Below are 15908 nucleotides of genomic sequence, written 5' to 3'. Positions count from 1 at the left end.
AGCAGTGGGCCAGTTCAACCAGACCCCCTGCTAAAGAGCTTTTTTTTTTTTTAGGGAAAATTCCAAATTCCAATTCAAGTTTCTGACATTTTTGGCTCCATGTGTCTAATTCCTAGCTGTCTGTCTGGGCTACGTTTGGATTTTGGGCAGACTTTCCCCTCAGTTCTGCTTCCCCTTCAGAGATGTTTCCATGGGTAGTGCCCCTGCAGGCTTCAAGGAAAGAGTTAAGATGAGAAAAGCCAGAGGCAAAAGGAAGTGTCTGTCTCCTGTTTCATCCCTTTATCAACTGCCTCATTGGGGAGCTTGGCTGGGTGTGGGGGAATTGCAGCATTTCTCTCCTCCCCTCTGCCCCCTGGTGGGTGAAAGGGTCTCTTGCTCTCTGCCTGGGCAGGCAGGATGTTACCAATGACTATTCTCTAACTAGAGCACACCTGACTGAAAAAAAAAAAAATTAAATAAATTAAAAGTGGGGAGGGGGAGGGCTGTTCTGAAATGATGAAATGGATGGATCACACTGTACACCTGTAGGCCACAACCATGCCAGGTGCCATGTCCTTGGTTGTTAAGGGTGTTGGTGTGCAGCACATGAAATGCAACAGGCTAATTCCACCAGAGATTATTTTTTTAGAGATTTTTTTTATTTAACTACAGAGAATCATACTTCCATTTGTTGGTTTGCCTGCAGTTGGCTTCTGTAGCTCTTTGTGTTACACCCATACATATAAGAAACAGAACATCTGAGATGGAGGGAGGTGAGTGGAAAACTGGCTAACTGCTTTAGGTAAAGTCAATCTAAAATAGACAGCTTCAATTTTAGAATTTGAATGACTCAGCTGTTCCATTTCAGGGCATTTTGGAGACAGCTTAGATATTTTGAGTTCTTATATTATAGCAGAACTTGCAGCTACCACTATTGTTACAGGCTTGTCAGTGTTCCGATTGCCAGTTCAGTAACTAATATAGGTTCACAGTAACTCTGTAGCAAAGCATATTTGCTCTAGGCTGAAACTTGGCAAAAAGATCTTTCTGGCATTCCAAGAAGTCTCTGCTTTGTGAAATGAAGTCTTGCTGGCTGTTCGCTCTGCGTGCGGACTAGACCTCTTTGTTGCCCTGACCTTCAGTTTTTCTCTCGCATATTATGGCAAAGTATTCTTTCAGGCTCTCAGCAGTATCAGCCTCATCTGTCACTAACTTCCCACTCTTGCCCTTTAATCATTCATCATCCTTTAAAGGTCCCACTAATTCTTCACCTGGCTAGTTGTACACCTCTACCCCGATATAAGGCTGTCCTCGGGAGCCAAAAAATCTTACCGTGTTATAGCAGAAACTGCATTATATCAAACTTGCTTTGATCTGCCCACGTGCGCAGCCCCCCCCCCCTTCCCGGAGCACTGCTTTACCGCGTTATATCCGAATTTGTGTTATATCGGGTCACGTTATGTCGGGGTAGAGGTGTATGTGGGAGAGGGCAGTAGAGTCCGAAACAAAAAGTGTCACTTAAGCAAGGACACAGTCTACCCCTACAAGCCTGGGGCAGCAAGATGGAAAAGGAAATTAAGTGGAAATTCTTACTTGGCCGTCATAGGACATCAACAGTGTTAGGGCCAGCTTTATTCTGGTCATTAGCATCAAAGTGCAGAGTCCAAAGAAAATCCTGGAGATATGCAAGTTAACTGAGCAAGTGGGAGCATTGCATATTGGATTCAGAATACATTTTGCTTTCCTGAACTGCCACTGTAATAATTGGACCTTTGGGATTTTTGGATGAGACTTCATTAATATTTTAGACAGAGCATCTTTCATCTTGAAGGGTTCCAAAATGCCTTGCAAACTATTCACAGTGTCACTGAGATTCAGCCATTTCTTGAGCAGCATGCTGTGTACCAGTTATTTGTTGTTCTCTGCCCAACAGTAGGGACATTTTGGTAAGTGTTATAGCAAATGCTTAATCTTATAGTTCTTGCATGGACTTTAGTTTTTACATCTTATCTGAAAGACACACATGGTTAACTGTATGGAACTCTATTTATACAACTTGATAAGATAAGATAAAGATCCAAGTTGGATTTGAACCAGTAGTACTGGACAGTTTTAGATATTTATGTATGGGCCTCTAAACCACTTTTTCATCTCTGTGGGATTTTTGAATAGCTGCATACGTTTTCCCTCTGATCACTTCATGAATCACCTCACTAATCCATCTAAAACTGCTCCTCCATCTATAATCCTATGTGGATCAGTTATTTATTTAACATTTTTGTGGGTAAACTTACTGCTCATGAAGTATCAAGCTAATTCTGCTAGCATGCCCAGTACCTGATGCATCATGCTGGTTTTCTCATAACTTCTCCAGTATATTTCTATCTGGACTGGCAACATCTCTCTGCTGTCCCAGTATTGCAGAGCCCAGCTTTTCTTCCTGCTCTATTTAGTTATTTGTGTGAAAAGTCTCCAGAGGTGAAACCTGTTGAATCCTCAAATCAATTTAAATTTTTTATTCAAGGGGCAGGGAGTTCTCCTACTAATGTATCCAACAGCCTCATTATTTTTCTTCTTTCACAATAGGTTACTCAGAGATTTTTACTATTTTGCATCCCCACTCCTGCGCGTCGCTTCTTCCAAACCACAATTTCTCTGCTCTCTGGCATATCAAATCTGAGAGAGTTTCTCTTGCTAGTTACTGATGAATTAGGAAATAATCCTGTGCAAGGTCTTCCAACATTCTGCCCTTTGCCTCAATTTTATTTACAGAGCCAGAGACTGGGATATATTAAATATCCCACTGCATGCACTTTGACCTTATTATTTCTGCCTCAGTGTGTTCCTGTTACTGATTTGCTATTTGAAACAATTCTACCTTGAGTCCAGAATTATACCCCAAATGTAATGATACTCTGGTTCCATAAGTTCCTCATTATGTTACATGGACTTCAAATTCCTCCTACATATTTCCACACTGCTCTTTTATATTCCAGTTCCTGTCCTGCTGATCTGAAGAATCACATGCTATCCAGTTTTTTTATTTTATTTATTTATATATATATATATATATATATATATATATATATATATATATATATATATATATATATATATATATAAATTAAATAATTAAATAAAATTAAATAAACAAACGGAGGGGGGAGGTAGGAATGGATATGAAGGGGAAAAATACATCTAACGTACTTCACAACTGAACATAAGCAAGCCATAGTGGATCAAGTCAGTGGTCCATCTAGCCCAGTATCCTGTCTTTCTGGCTTGTGCCAGATGCCCCTGAGGGAATGAACAGAACAGGGCAATTTCAAGTGACCCATCCCATCATCCAGTCCTAGCTTCTGAGCTAGCTGTCAGTGGGGTGATTTTTTCTTTTTCTTTTTCAGCAAGCTCACCCTCTCATTTGGACCAAACTCTTTGACAGGGGAGCAGTCAGTAATTTAAAAAATGAAGCTGTAGGCTGTGATAGTCCTAGTTCTCATTGCCCTCTTAATAATGCTTGCTGATATTTTTTGCCCGATCACTACAGAGTTTCTCCTGATACCTTTTTTTTGCGGGGGGGGGGGGGCCTAAAACTTCGTTTCCATTCTTTGGATCTCTTGCTTCTTCCTTCTATAAAATGATATAAACAAAAAAAAAATGGCAGAGGTGGTTATAAAGACTTCGGCTATGATGTTTGAATACCTGTTCCTTTCTACTAAAATTTTACATACCATATACACCTCTACCCTGATATAACGCAACCCGATATAATACAAATTTGGATATAACGCGGTAAAGCAGTACTCCGGGGGGGGCGGGGCTGCACACTCCGGTGGATCAAAGCAAGTTTGAAATAATGCGGTTTCACCTATAAGACGGTAAGATTTTTTGGCTCCCGAGGACAGCGTTATATCGGGTTAGAGGTGTAGTACTTTAATGTACTTGTCAGTTAAATTATAAAGCAGTTGAGCCCGTTTTGCCATTTTTTTCTAAACAGTGTTAAATTGGGAACAGAAGCATAACAATTTCTCTTAATAGAACTGCGCATCATCTACCATAATGAATCTGCTGTAGCTTGAATAGTTTCTAGCTTAGCATCCAGGCTACTGTCAGTATCACCTCTCAAACTGGGCATGACTACGTTGTAGTTCAGGGGCAAGGTTACACTTCGGGTGTCAGCAGTGTACCTTCCTTGAGCAAACAGAAGGCAAGTTTTGTCGGAGCTAGTGATCCCTTAATATTTAATGAGTAAAATATTGACTTGCAGGTGAAAAATGTCATGTTATCTGCACAACATGCGAGTGAAAAGATAACCCCTCCCTCTAATCTCTCACTGTACAAATGAAATGCCAAGGTGTGGTGGCTCAGATTAATGGATGAGTGGAAAGAGTGCTACAAGTATGAAGCTCTCCTAACCCTTTGTTAAAATTATTTGTGCAAAGTTAGGTCTGATTTGAAAGAAACCCATATTTGTCCACTATAAAGACAAACCCTACAACTGATGACACTGGCATAATTTAGTGATATCAGTTAGAGAGCCCAACACCATGGTTTTGCATTTGTTATTACTTACGTGATGATTCTGAGAGAGACTTTACTAAAATTAGTTTTGTTTGCCAGTTAAGGGACAAGGCATTAAATAAAAGCTCAGATCTGTGCTAAATGATTCCAAGCAGATTATTATTCCTCCATTGCCTCTATATCAATCCATGGTATTCTCACATCTTGAATACTGCATGCAGATGTGCTCGCCTCATCTCAAAGATATACTGGAATTGGAAATGGTTCAGAAAAGGGCAACAAAAATGATTAGGGGGTGGAATGGCTTTCATATGTTGAGAGATTAATAAAACTGGGACTTTTCAGCTTGGAAAAGAGACAGCTAAGGTGGGATATGTTAGAGGTCTATAAAAATATGACGTATGCTCAACACAAGAACTAGGGGTCCCCAAATGAAATTAATAGGCCGCGAGTTTAAAACAAAAGGAAGCTTTTTTTTCACACAGTGCACAGTCAACCTGTGGAACTCCTTGCCATAGGGTGTTGTGTAGGCCAAGATTATCACAGGGTTCAAAAAAGAACTAGATAAATTCATGGAGGATTGGTCCATCAATTGCTATTAGCCAGGATGGGCAGGGATGGTGTCCCTAGCCTCTGTTTGCCAGAAGCTGGGAATGGGTGATGGGATGGATCACTTGATGATTCCCTGTTCTGTTCATTCCCTCTGGTGCACCTGGCATTGGCCACTGTTGGAAGACAGGATACTAGGCTAGATGGACCTTCTGTCTGACCCAGCATGGCCATTTTTATGTGATTCAGCACAGAAATAAAACAACACTTAATAGTTTCCTCCCTAACGTGAAGTGAATTGGTGGTACTTGGCTCACTGGAGATGCTATAGAATGTTGCAGCGTGATCTCAGATACCAGGTATGCATAATTTCATGGTTTCTTCAGCAAGCTGGTAAGTGTCATTGCATTTTATGGAGGTGGGGAGCAGAGGGCTTGATTTCAGATGTTAACTGATGTATGTGCTGAAATCCCTCTTTCCCTTATTTTTCCTTCCTCCCCACAAAATATAGTCTGGTGGAGCAAAACTAGGGCATCTAGGCTTAATGCTATTAGTTAATTTAGCATTGCAATTCCCTGTTTGAATAGGGAGGGAGTATAGGCAAATGGTTAGAGCCACAGGGCCTGGAGCTGAATTCTGGTCTCTTCCTGGCTCTGCTGCTGACTTGCTATGTGACTAGTCATTTAACCTTGCTGTGCCTCAATTTACCCATCTATAAAAATACCGGGCTCACAGCTTTGAGACTTAACTCTTCTGTTATTTGACGTGAGGTGCTAGAGAATTCCAAAGTACTATTACATTGTTTCCCAGGATTTTTGTTGTATTGTCAGCACATCATCCTGTTGCAGTGGAGACAATTGATGCTTATTTAACAACTGAAATATTTTACCCAGGGTTTCTCAACCTCTTTCTTTCTGAGACACCCCCTCCTCTTCTCCCCTCCCCCCCCGCCACCCAACATGCTATAAAAACTCCGCGGCCCAACTGTGTACCACAACTGTTTTTCTGCAAATAAAAGCCAGGGCCAGCGTTAGGGGGTAGCAAGCAGGGCATTTGCCTGGGGCCCCACACCAGAGCGGGCCCTGCAATACTAAGTTGCTCAAGCTTCAGCTTTAGCTCTGGGTGGTAGGGCTTGGTGCCCTGGGCTGCAATTCTGTGCAGTGGGGCTTTGGCTTCCTGCCCTGGGCCCTAGCAAGTCTAACACCAGTCATTCTTGGTGGAACCTGAAACCTGCTCGCAGCCCCCCAGGGTGCCTCAGACCCCTTGTTGAGAACCACTGATTTATACACCATATTTTGCAGGGCCCTACAGAACATTTGCTTTGAGCACGCGTATCAATATGCAGTTATAATGTAACTGTTTGAGGACTTTGACAGATGTTTGAAAAATGTTGGTAGGAGAGTTCTGAGTGGAGCTCGTTTGACTTTCAGAGTTGTTTACATAGTTTGTTTTTCTTTCAATAATTAAAACAAATCAAAATTCAGATTTGTCTCAAAGTTTTGTCTTCAAAATACCACTTATTAGTTGTTCCTCGTTTTTCTCATTGCAACAAATCACACATGCCGCACTCCCAAAATATAACAAACATCAGGCCTATGTAAAAATGGACCTCTCATGCAAACAGTCACATAGCAGAATTCCTCAGCTCAACAGGACTGAAGCCAAAAGTTCTTTGGCATTCTCAAGACATTCTTTCATTTTCCAGAATGTGCTCAGAATTTTTACTCCTTTAGTGTGTAGACAAAAACATACATTCAATTTATTGCTCCTCCACTTCAGATTTTTAAAAAAATGGATCTAGATTTTATTTAAGTCAAAGGACATTGTTTAATGGACCGTAATATTTCTCATCTGATTCAAATCATACAGAAAACCGAGACAGGCTAAGTGAAAGCAGATGCTATTGGAGTTTTTATTTATTTGAAAACTGCACTCTGGGTGGGAGAGGAAAGTGTCTAATAAAAGAAGTTAAAACTGTATTTCTAATCAATTTCACCTTTTTTGAGGGGGCGCATCCTCATAAGTTATATATTGTGCACTGCAAAATTGTAGTAGCTATTAAATGTAACACTACCCAGAATGTTGCATCTGCTTTCTAAGAGCATGCTTATGAGTAAATATTTTCCAATCATTATTTCATAGTTTCAAATTTCTAAGATTTGTTTTGGTGCAGTTCAGTGGTTTTTAACTAAGATCCTGACAGTTTCAGACCTGTGTGCTAAATATAAAAGCAGTCCTGCTTTGGGCTCCAAACTGACTAATCTTAGTTCCGTCCCAATGGTGATCTTATTAAACAAAACTATTTGCTGCACTTGAGATTTGTCTATACAGTTGCAGCTCTTGTAATCTTTCACTATCAGTGCATGAAATTCTACAGTGGAATTAAAACTGAAGTGATGGAAGACATGGCCTTCCATCCAGCACCGTGTTTCTTTAGAACAGTGCCAGTTTCACAGCTGATAAATTTTAGAGATTGTGAGATATGAAATGCTTTACATCTGCAAGTCATTAACATTAACATTCTTTTCTGTGCCCTCATTTTGGAGCTGAATGTTACTACTCCTTTCTATCAGGCTGACAGGCAGCAGAGGCTGCCAAGGCTAATGGTTTCTTGGCACCTTTTCTTGAGCTGTAATTTCTCGCACAGATTGACATTTTCATAGCCAATACTTTGATTTGTTTTTTTTTTTAAGTTACAAAATCTCCTTGCTGTAAATTTTTTTTTGCAGGTTTAAATCATCAGCTTTCAAACCTGGCCATTCTAGTTTGGTACACTCAGCAAACTGTAGCTTTTTCATCTGATTTCAAAGCACTTTACAAATCTTCTCACCACACCTATGAGAGAAACTTTACATTTTTGGCACAGAGGGGGAGTGACCTTGTCCAAAGTCACAAGTTGTACGGCACACAAATGAGCCTATGAGCCCTTACTCAGTCCCCTCTTGTGGTCATAGAATCATAGAATATCAGGGTTGGAAGGGACCTCAGGAGATCATCTAGTCCAACCCCCTGCCCAAAGCAGGACAAATCTCTAGACAGTTTATTTTTTTTCTTTTAAACCCCTGTTCCCTAAATGGCCCCCTCAAGGATTGAATTCGCAACCCTGGGTTTAGCAGGCCAATGCTCAAACCACTGAGCTATCCCTTTCCCCCCCCGTCACTAGACTATATCCCTTTCTTATGTGAAGTGAGACTTAATTTTTTATGATCACCAAGTTGACTTGTGAAATAAAGTCCTGTACAGATGCCTGCCTGTTACGCATCAGAACTGAGTGTATAGTGAGTGCTGATCCTGGGGGCACAATCAGTTCTTTGTCAAACTTACTCACCAGTATGTTATGATATAGGAACATCTTTATATAACTTCATCAGTGAAGGTCATTTGATGGAATGTTGGACAATTTTTACATGTACACAGTAGAATAGCTCTGTGGATTTGTCTAGTATTTTGGCATAGTTTGATTATATGGGCCTTCTGCTTAGCCCATTCTTCTATCAAAGGGGCCTGAGAAATCAAACAGTTAAACTAGCATAGTGAGACCAACAGAAACTAATACTTTTAAATTAAAATGTTAGTGGTGAGAAGCTAGTTTGCAGTATTCTCTGACCAAAGTATACTGTTCATTCCCTTAGGAGTAGCTCTTTGCTGTTTACGGTCATGGGAGGGGGTGAGCTGTTTACAGAAACTTTTCATGTTTCAGTATCATAGCAGTTACATTCCCACTGGCATACAGTAAAATCTAGTCTCTCCAGTGTACTGATTACTTACTTTGAGCTATTCTAAGGAGGCACAATCTGCAGTTCTTTAGCCTGGGTTTTGTCTTCATCTCTTCCTTGAAATCCTACATGATGGTAAAATGGTGACTAAAACGGTCTTATCTGTCCCTTCTGTAGCAAATAATTCAAAAGGATGGGGCAGCCCGACAAAAGGGATGTTTGTGGTAATGAGACTAGTGTTTGAGGAGAAATGCTGAGAAAAGGGGATGTTGAAGTTGGGTATCATGGAGCTCTAATGATGAGTCCTAGTACAAGCTTTGCAGTTAAGGCTTTAGTAGGTCTCCATTATAAATCAGATTTATGACTCCTTTCTAGCTTTGTGTGTGTTAAAATACAATAAGCTAACTCCACCTGAAATTTCTGGTGGCCTTCTTCCAGAAGCTCCTGTGGTACTTCTGATTTTTAAAACGTTCATAAGTATTTTACTAGTTGCAGAATGTTCTGGTCTCTCTTGCAACATCCTGTCTGAAAAGTGGCTTGGTCTGCAGATTCCAAACTCTGTTTGTTCAAGTGTCCTTATTTGGGGGTTTGTGCCTCTGAGGAGTTTTGGAATGTTTGAATGATTACTGATACTTCTGCAGTTGTTTACTGACTTGTGAACTCTATGAACTTCATGCTGTCTGCAGGCTGGGAGTGATGCGGACATTCAGTTTTACAGGATCAGAGCCACTGAGTCCAAGAACCACTCTGTTTCTGTAGAGCAGAAGTGCTGAAGCTTGTCAGGAGCTGGTGGGTCTTTCGGGTACCAGTTCTTACAGCATATTTGGGTCTTGAGTGTTCATCAGAGCTCCTGGAGTGAGGATGCTTTTCTGAACTTATAAACATCATTGAAGTGGATCTATATTAAGAAACTGCCCAGTGCAATTACTGAACATTACAGTAGCAAAGCTTTTTGCAAAACTTCCATCTGCCTCTCAGCTCAGGTGACTTACTCTGACTACATGGAGGAAAGGCTCCCTGGGAAGGACTTTCTACTGTAGCCTATTCCCAGATGGCAGATACACCATGACCAATACGGAGTGTTAAAAATCATGAGATTAGTTTATCGTGAGGTTTTAAAAAAACATTTTTGTTTTCAATTGCTTTCTAGTCTTTGAGCCTTTAGAATTTTTCACATTTTCAAACTTGTCTACAGAACTCATGGTTAGAAACTTACATTTTAAAATAAAAACTGAGATTCTTATATAGTCATGAGTCCAGGAACTGGGACTTCAAGAAAAACTCCAAATCTAGCTGGACTTGTGATAGTCATGAGTTGGCAACAGTTCAATGATATTTTATTTTAATTAGATGACTTATATAGAGGTAGGTAGGATAAAACTTTTTCAAATTTAAAAACCAAATAGTCCTAATGGTGAACTTTAGATGTACTTCTATTTCTTACCTTACAAATAAAGGAACTTAGTGACCAGAAATCCCTAAGATTGATGATGAAACCTTAAGATTACTGCTAGACTTCTTAACACTTAAGCTCTTTTTTTTTTCTTTCTTGAACTACTGGTCCAGTGTTCTAATTACCTGACTTTTCAATGTTTAACTACAAAGTTCAAATGTTTTAATAGACAAGGTTAGAAACAGAAATCTTTCTTGCCTGGGAATTTTTCCACTAAAAATGTAACATTACTTAAGCTGTACATACATGCATAAATTCATTGTCCTAGCAAAGCAGTCATTAGAGACAAATCATTGCATGCTGCGGAGTGTCTTATTGTGATCATGCAATGGATCTTTGTTGTGCTAAGATACTGTCTGTATGAAAATTGTTCCCGTCATGTATGGATGAAGATAGTCTTACCATGATGTCACTTATGACTGCAGATAGTGAATCTTGCCTTTCCTCAAAAGATCCACAATATAATCGAGATACATAGTCACTAATTGAAACTGGCTGACTGCAGTTCTACTCACTCAATGAGGGGTAGCAGAAATGGGGTAGAACATTACTATAGCAATTCACCCCAAAAGAAGGGAAATAAGTGGAAAGGTCACCATAGAATTATCTGTTGGAATGTTGCCATCAAAAGATGTGTTCAGGTGAAGTTTAGTTGCCACTTAATGTTAAAAAGTTCTTGAATCATCTAATACTTGAAAGATGAGCTATTTTTACGTACATCAAAAACTGTTTAAAAATATCCATAAACAGTCATTAAAGGAAATAAGAAGCAAGTAGGTTAGTCATCTTTACAAGTATGCAAAACCGCAGCATAATTCACATCTCTACTAAAGTGCCAGTCCTGCCTTTGTTGCAGAGAATCATTGTGCAATGGTCACAACAAATGACCAATAAAAAGCAACTTGGCAACAAACAAACAGCCGATGCAGGCGTCCAAGTTTATACTCCCAGAGGAGGCATGCATTTCACACCTCTCCTTAATGATCCCTCGCTGTTTATTTCCTTTGAGTCTTTGGAAGCACAACAAACCAGTGCCTGGGCAAGAGCTAGGATTTTAAGAGTTAAAGCTGCAGCGTTTTCCATTGTTGGCATCTTATTTAGGATGGAGATGTGTGTGGCAAGTGAGTCTCTCATGCTCCTTTTTAATGCTCACTATCCTTGTACAGTCCTGAATGTATTTATAAGTCACATCACCAGCATATGGGAGAGCAGAGGTTTGCATGGTGCTGCCCTGCCAGATGGGAGGGAGAGTAGAAAGTCTTATATACCCTTGTGAGATTAAAATGCATATATTGCTTAAGCAGCAACAATGCAATTTCTCCTCCCTTTCCTGTTTGTTCCTCACTGACTTCTAGGAACGACAGGGTTCAACTTCAATGGCTTATACAATTCTCCCCCCACTTTGAGAGAGTCAGTTGGGGTTCCATTTGTTCTGATGGTTTTGTGAGATAAACATCTGTCCTTTGGAAATAAGACTGAGACCATCACCCCACAACGTGGTTTTATGCAGGTGACTTACCAGCCATCAAGTGATAACTTTCAATCACTACCAATCTGTGTTGGATTCAAACTGAAACCTTGTGTTTGAGACAGCCTTTCACATGGAAACTGACTCATAAAGCAACTCCCTTATTTTCAATATCTATTTCTACCATGGCTCCTGTGAGTAATTAAACTAACCTTGGTGAGTTAGAGGGGAAGCAGACTATATCATTTTGATGGTATGGCTTATCCATCTATTCCCATCCTTCATATGTTGCTTATCTTAGATGGCAAGCTCCTTGGTACACGAATTTTGCCGTACTTGTGTGGACAGCACCTAACACTCTGTAGGATATTCTTGAATACAAATAATACTTCAGCGTGTACATTCAATCCCCAGTGTAGTCAATCTGGAAGTTCTACTACTAGCCATTTAAGTGCAATAGGATTGGGAGTGCTCCCTGCCACAGGGGGTTGAAGGATAAAATGAAAGATGTGTAATAGCAATATTTTTAATACAGCTTTTAAATCTGTTTTTCATGCACTATACTAAGAAGGATGGTAAACCCAACAATTCTGGAAATTTTCATTTAAGACATGCTGAGGAATCCCCTCTGTTGGGTATTGTATGGTAATATCCTGAGCAGGACTTTGGAACAGCCAAAGGGCTGCTCCCAGAGAATCCTTCGCAGCCTTTACTCTGAACCCAGTGCTAGTCAGGATGAGACTCTGGGAGTTGAGTGCTGTTATACCGGCATGGTGGAGACATGATGAGTAAAATTTAGTCATAGACCTTACTACCAACTCTCTGCTTTTATTTCAGGAGCTACCAGTAACGGGAAGGGGTGTGTGAGACATAGAATGGATAGTACACCTACTGGTACCCTTCAATATTAATGACCTGTTTCTCTTTCACAGGCTGGCAGTGATGGTGAAAGCATAGGAAACTGTCCCTTTTCCCAGAGACTCTTCATGATTCTGTGGCTCAAGGGAGTAGTGTTTAGTGTCACAACCGTTGACTTGAAGAGGTAAGAAACATTGTTTCTCTGCCAAATGTACAGTAGCTTCATTTCTCAATCTGATGTGTTTAGGTCTAAGGCTTCCAAATTTTACTTAATACATCTTATTTCAAACATGACTGACTTCTTGCAGCGATCACCGTGCCATGGGTATATTCTCTAAAGCACCTATGGTCGAATACTTATTTGGTGGTGTGTGTCACTGCATGATAGTTGCAAGGTCTTGCCCAATTTGAGTTCTCACATCTGTTTACATTATTGAAAGCCAGCTTTAATGTCCAGTGATGGTTTCTGTAAAGCTAACTCATGGGAAGACATGTTAGTGGATACTGCCTTAACTGAACAAGTAACATAGGACACTGATTTAAACAAGGACTATAGATAACTGGCTTATGATCCAGCCTCTGTCCGTTATGAACAAATTCCTATATTTACTTACCTTTTTGAGATGTGGAGATTGGTCTCAACGTCTCAGTTACTCTATTTTATTTTTAATTTGCTGTGCATGCTTGATTATTTATCTGGAAAACTTTTGCCATGCACAAAGGCTTAGATGATCAGTGCTTCATTAACAGACCAACCGTATTCCTGTGTGAGACGCTTAATTGTATGTGTGTGACTAAATTATCACACATGACACAAAAAATGTAGCCCTTGTCAAATTTTCAGCAAAGTTTCCCCCTTTTTTTCCCAGCTTCATCCCCAGTTAATATCTTTAGTGCCCTGAACCTCAAAGGCATTGTCCTTTTAATATGAGTGGCTCAGCACCATTCAGGTTAGTGAGACAAACACAGGACAGTAACCTAGAATCAAATATTGTATCTGTGAGCTAGGAGAGAAACATGCATTTGCTTGCCAAAGGCCATCTGTAGTGTATTCTGTAAATAGGATACAAAATAAAGTATATTATGTCACACAGATCACTTTATATATTCCTGGCCCTTATTAACAAGGGGTGACTGGAGTATATCTTAGTGGGAATTATATGATCAGTGACACACAAGAATAAATGGACACAAATCGAACATTAGGAATTGTAACATACAAAAGCCAGTAGAACACTTCAGTGTCCCTGGACATTCTGTAACAGATTTAAACGTCGCTATACTTGAACAAAAAAAACTTCAGAAACAGACTTCAAAGAAACAGCAGAACTAAAATTCATTTGCAAATTTAATATGATTAATTTGGGCTCGAATAGGGACTGGGAGTGGCTGACTCATTACAAAAACAGCTTTGCCTCTCCTGGAATTGACACCTCCTCATCTATTACTGGGAGTGGACTACATCCACCCTGATTGAATTGGCCCTGTCAACACTGGTTTTCCACTTGTGAGGTAACTCCCTTCTCTTCATGTGTCATTATATAATGCCTGCATCTGTAATTTTCACTCCATGCATCTGAAGAAGTGAGGTTTTTTACCCTCAAAAGCTTATGCCCAAATAAATCTGTTAGTCTTCAAGGTGCCACTGGACTCCTTGTTGTTTTTGTGGATACAGAATAACAAGGCTACCTCCGATACATGATCAATGTGGTTATAGCTTCCTTAGATTTCCAGCATACCTGTACATTTGTATTGGGTGACAGTGAAAGTTGGAAGGTCTTTCTGTACCAAACCACACAGAAAATCACTCAGTATAGTTAAAAAAAATATTTTGTCACCAGGTACACACCCTTAATATTTCCTAGAACAGATGAATTTTTCCTATCCAGTTTCTTTAAAGAACATACTAATAGGTTAGTCTCTTACAATACTCACTTTCAATGGCTATTTGTATTGCAGGATAATCTGGGTTGAAAACAAATGTTTATCAATGTGGTTAACTTTGAAGTGGCAGAAGAAGGGAAAGCCTATGGCATTCTAGACTTTAATATTAATTACAAACTTAATTTTTCCTATTGGGAGTAAAGAACATAATCTATTGTGTTTGCCTAAGAGTAAAACCAAAGAAATATGTGGATATTGCTGTCAGAGCTTTTTTTAAAAGTCTGGCAAGAGGAGGCCAGCATGAGACATCCTGAACTTTATTTCTAATAACAAAGTAGTTTGATTTAGCTTTTGTTGATATTGCCAGCATTGGAACAGAAACCTTTTAGCACCACAGATTGAGGTTAACTCCATACTGATAATCCAGTGTTAAGTGTTCCTCCATACAGCCATGAGACAGGACACATTTAAAAGAAAAGTCTTTATTTGACATGACTGCATTTGTAGCAGTGTTATAAAGTTCTTTGGGCTGGATAGGGTTTCCTTGTTAAACATAGGTGTTGCTTCCAGCTCACACAAACTACATGTATTGAATCCTCCATTTAACTCTGTGTGGTTTGTGGACCCTCTAAAACAGACTTCAGGCTTCTACAGGGTTTTAGCTCTGGGCTCACATTGCTTTTATTGATTGCATACTTTAAAAACCCAGTGCAACTTCTGGAAAAAAAATTAGAGGACCATGTTAATAGAACCATTATGTATTTATAAGCATGAGAAGTATCTAGGTCACTTCTCATGTCAGACATGTAATTAGAAATGCAAAAGATTTCTGTTCAGATTGCATTGTTTCTGTATACTCTTCACATCTGGTCATTAATGGAAAGAAATTTCAGGTTTAACTTGATTGCAAGAGGTTTAAATTATCCTGTCTCCATCCTAAAAGTCTTTCCTTCTAGTTCTCTAGGTTTTGATTTAGAGGAAAAAATACAAAGTAGATTCAAAACTGAGAAATAGGATTAGAGTAAAGCGGCTGAAATTTTGTTTTGTGCCTGACCTTATAGTGATGGAGGTGTGCTCTGTGATAGAGGGACACATCTGCAGTCACTACAAGTAATTAAAATCTTGAATAGAGGTTAAATCTTTGTGTAAAAAAAAAAAAAAGTTCGAAATAAGGCTACAGAAATGCACATTTTGCTGTTAACTTGTTGATCAATGTGCCTGGATTTCCATATGCCTAGCAGTAGTGCCACATGGCACATAAGAGTAGTTGAATGTTTCGATTAAATTGGAGCCTTATTTACATGTAGGTTTTCTACCATTTACCAAGATAAGAATGGGTGCTGGCATTTGTCTCCATATTCGTAATAGTGCCATTAGGAATGGCTTCCAGGAATACAGTATTCAGTGACTATCATATGCTCTTATACTTTTATCCCCCCAAGTTTAACATGCTGTACATATTCTTAAGCTTCATTTTCTA

General features: G+C 39.6%; 1 protein-coding gene across 1 annotated transcript in view; it reads left to right on the top strand.

Annotated features, from left to right (window-relative positions):
- CLIC4 (chloride intracellular channel 4) overlaps nt 1–15908 on the top strand; it is a 52377-nt gene that overhangs the window by 15220 nt on the left and 21249 nt on the right. The window contains exon 2 of the mRNA XM_039511672.1: nt 12619–12728. Within this exon, the coding sequence (XP_039367606.1) occupies nt 12619–12728 (110 nt within the window). The remainder of the gene's footprint in view (nt 1–12618; nt 12729–15908) is intronic.

The sequence above is a fragment of the Mauremys reevesii genome, linkage group 23 (genome assembly GCF_016161935.1).
Source record: "Mauremys reevesii isolate NIE-2019 linkage group 23, ASM1616193v1, whole genome shotgun sequence".
In the NCBI taxonomy this organism is placed as follows: Eukaryota; Metazoa; Chordata; order Testudines; family Geoemydidae; genus Mauremys; species Mauremys reevesii.
This window is presented reverse-complemented; position numbering and strand designations above follow the sequence as displayed.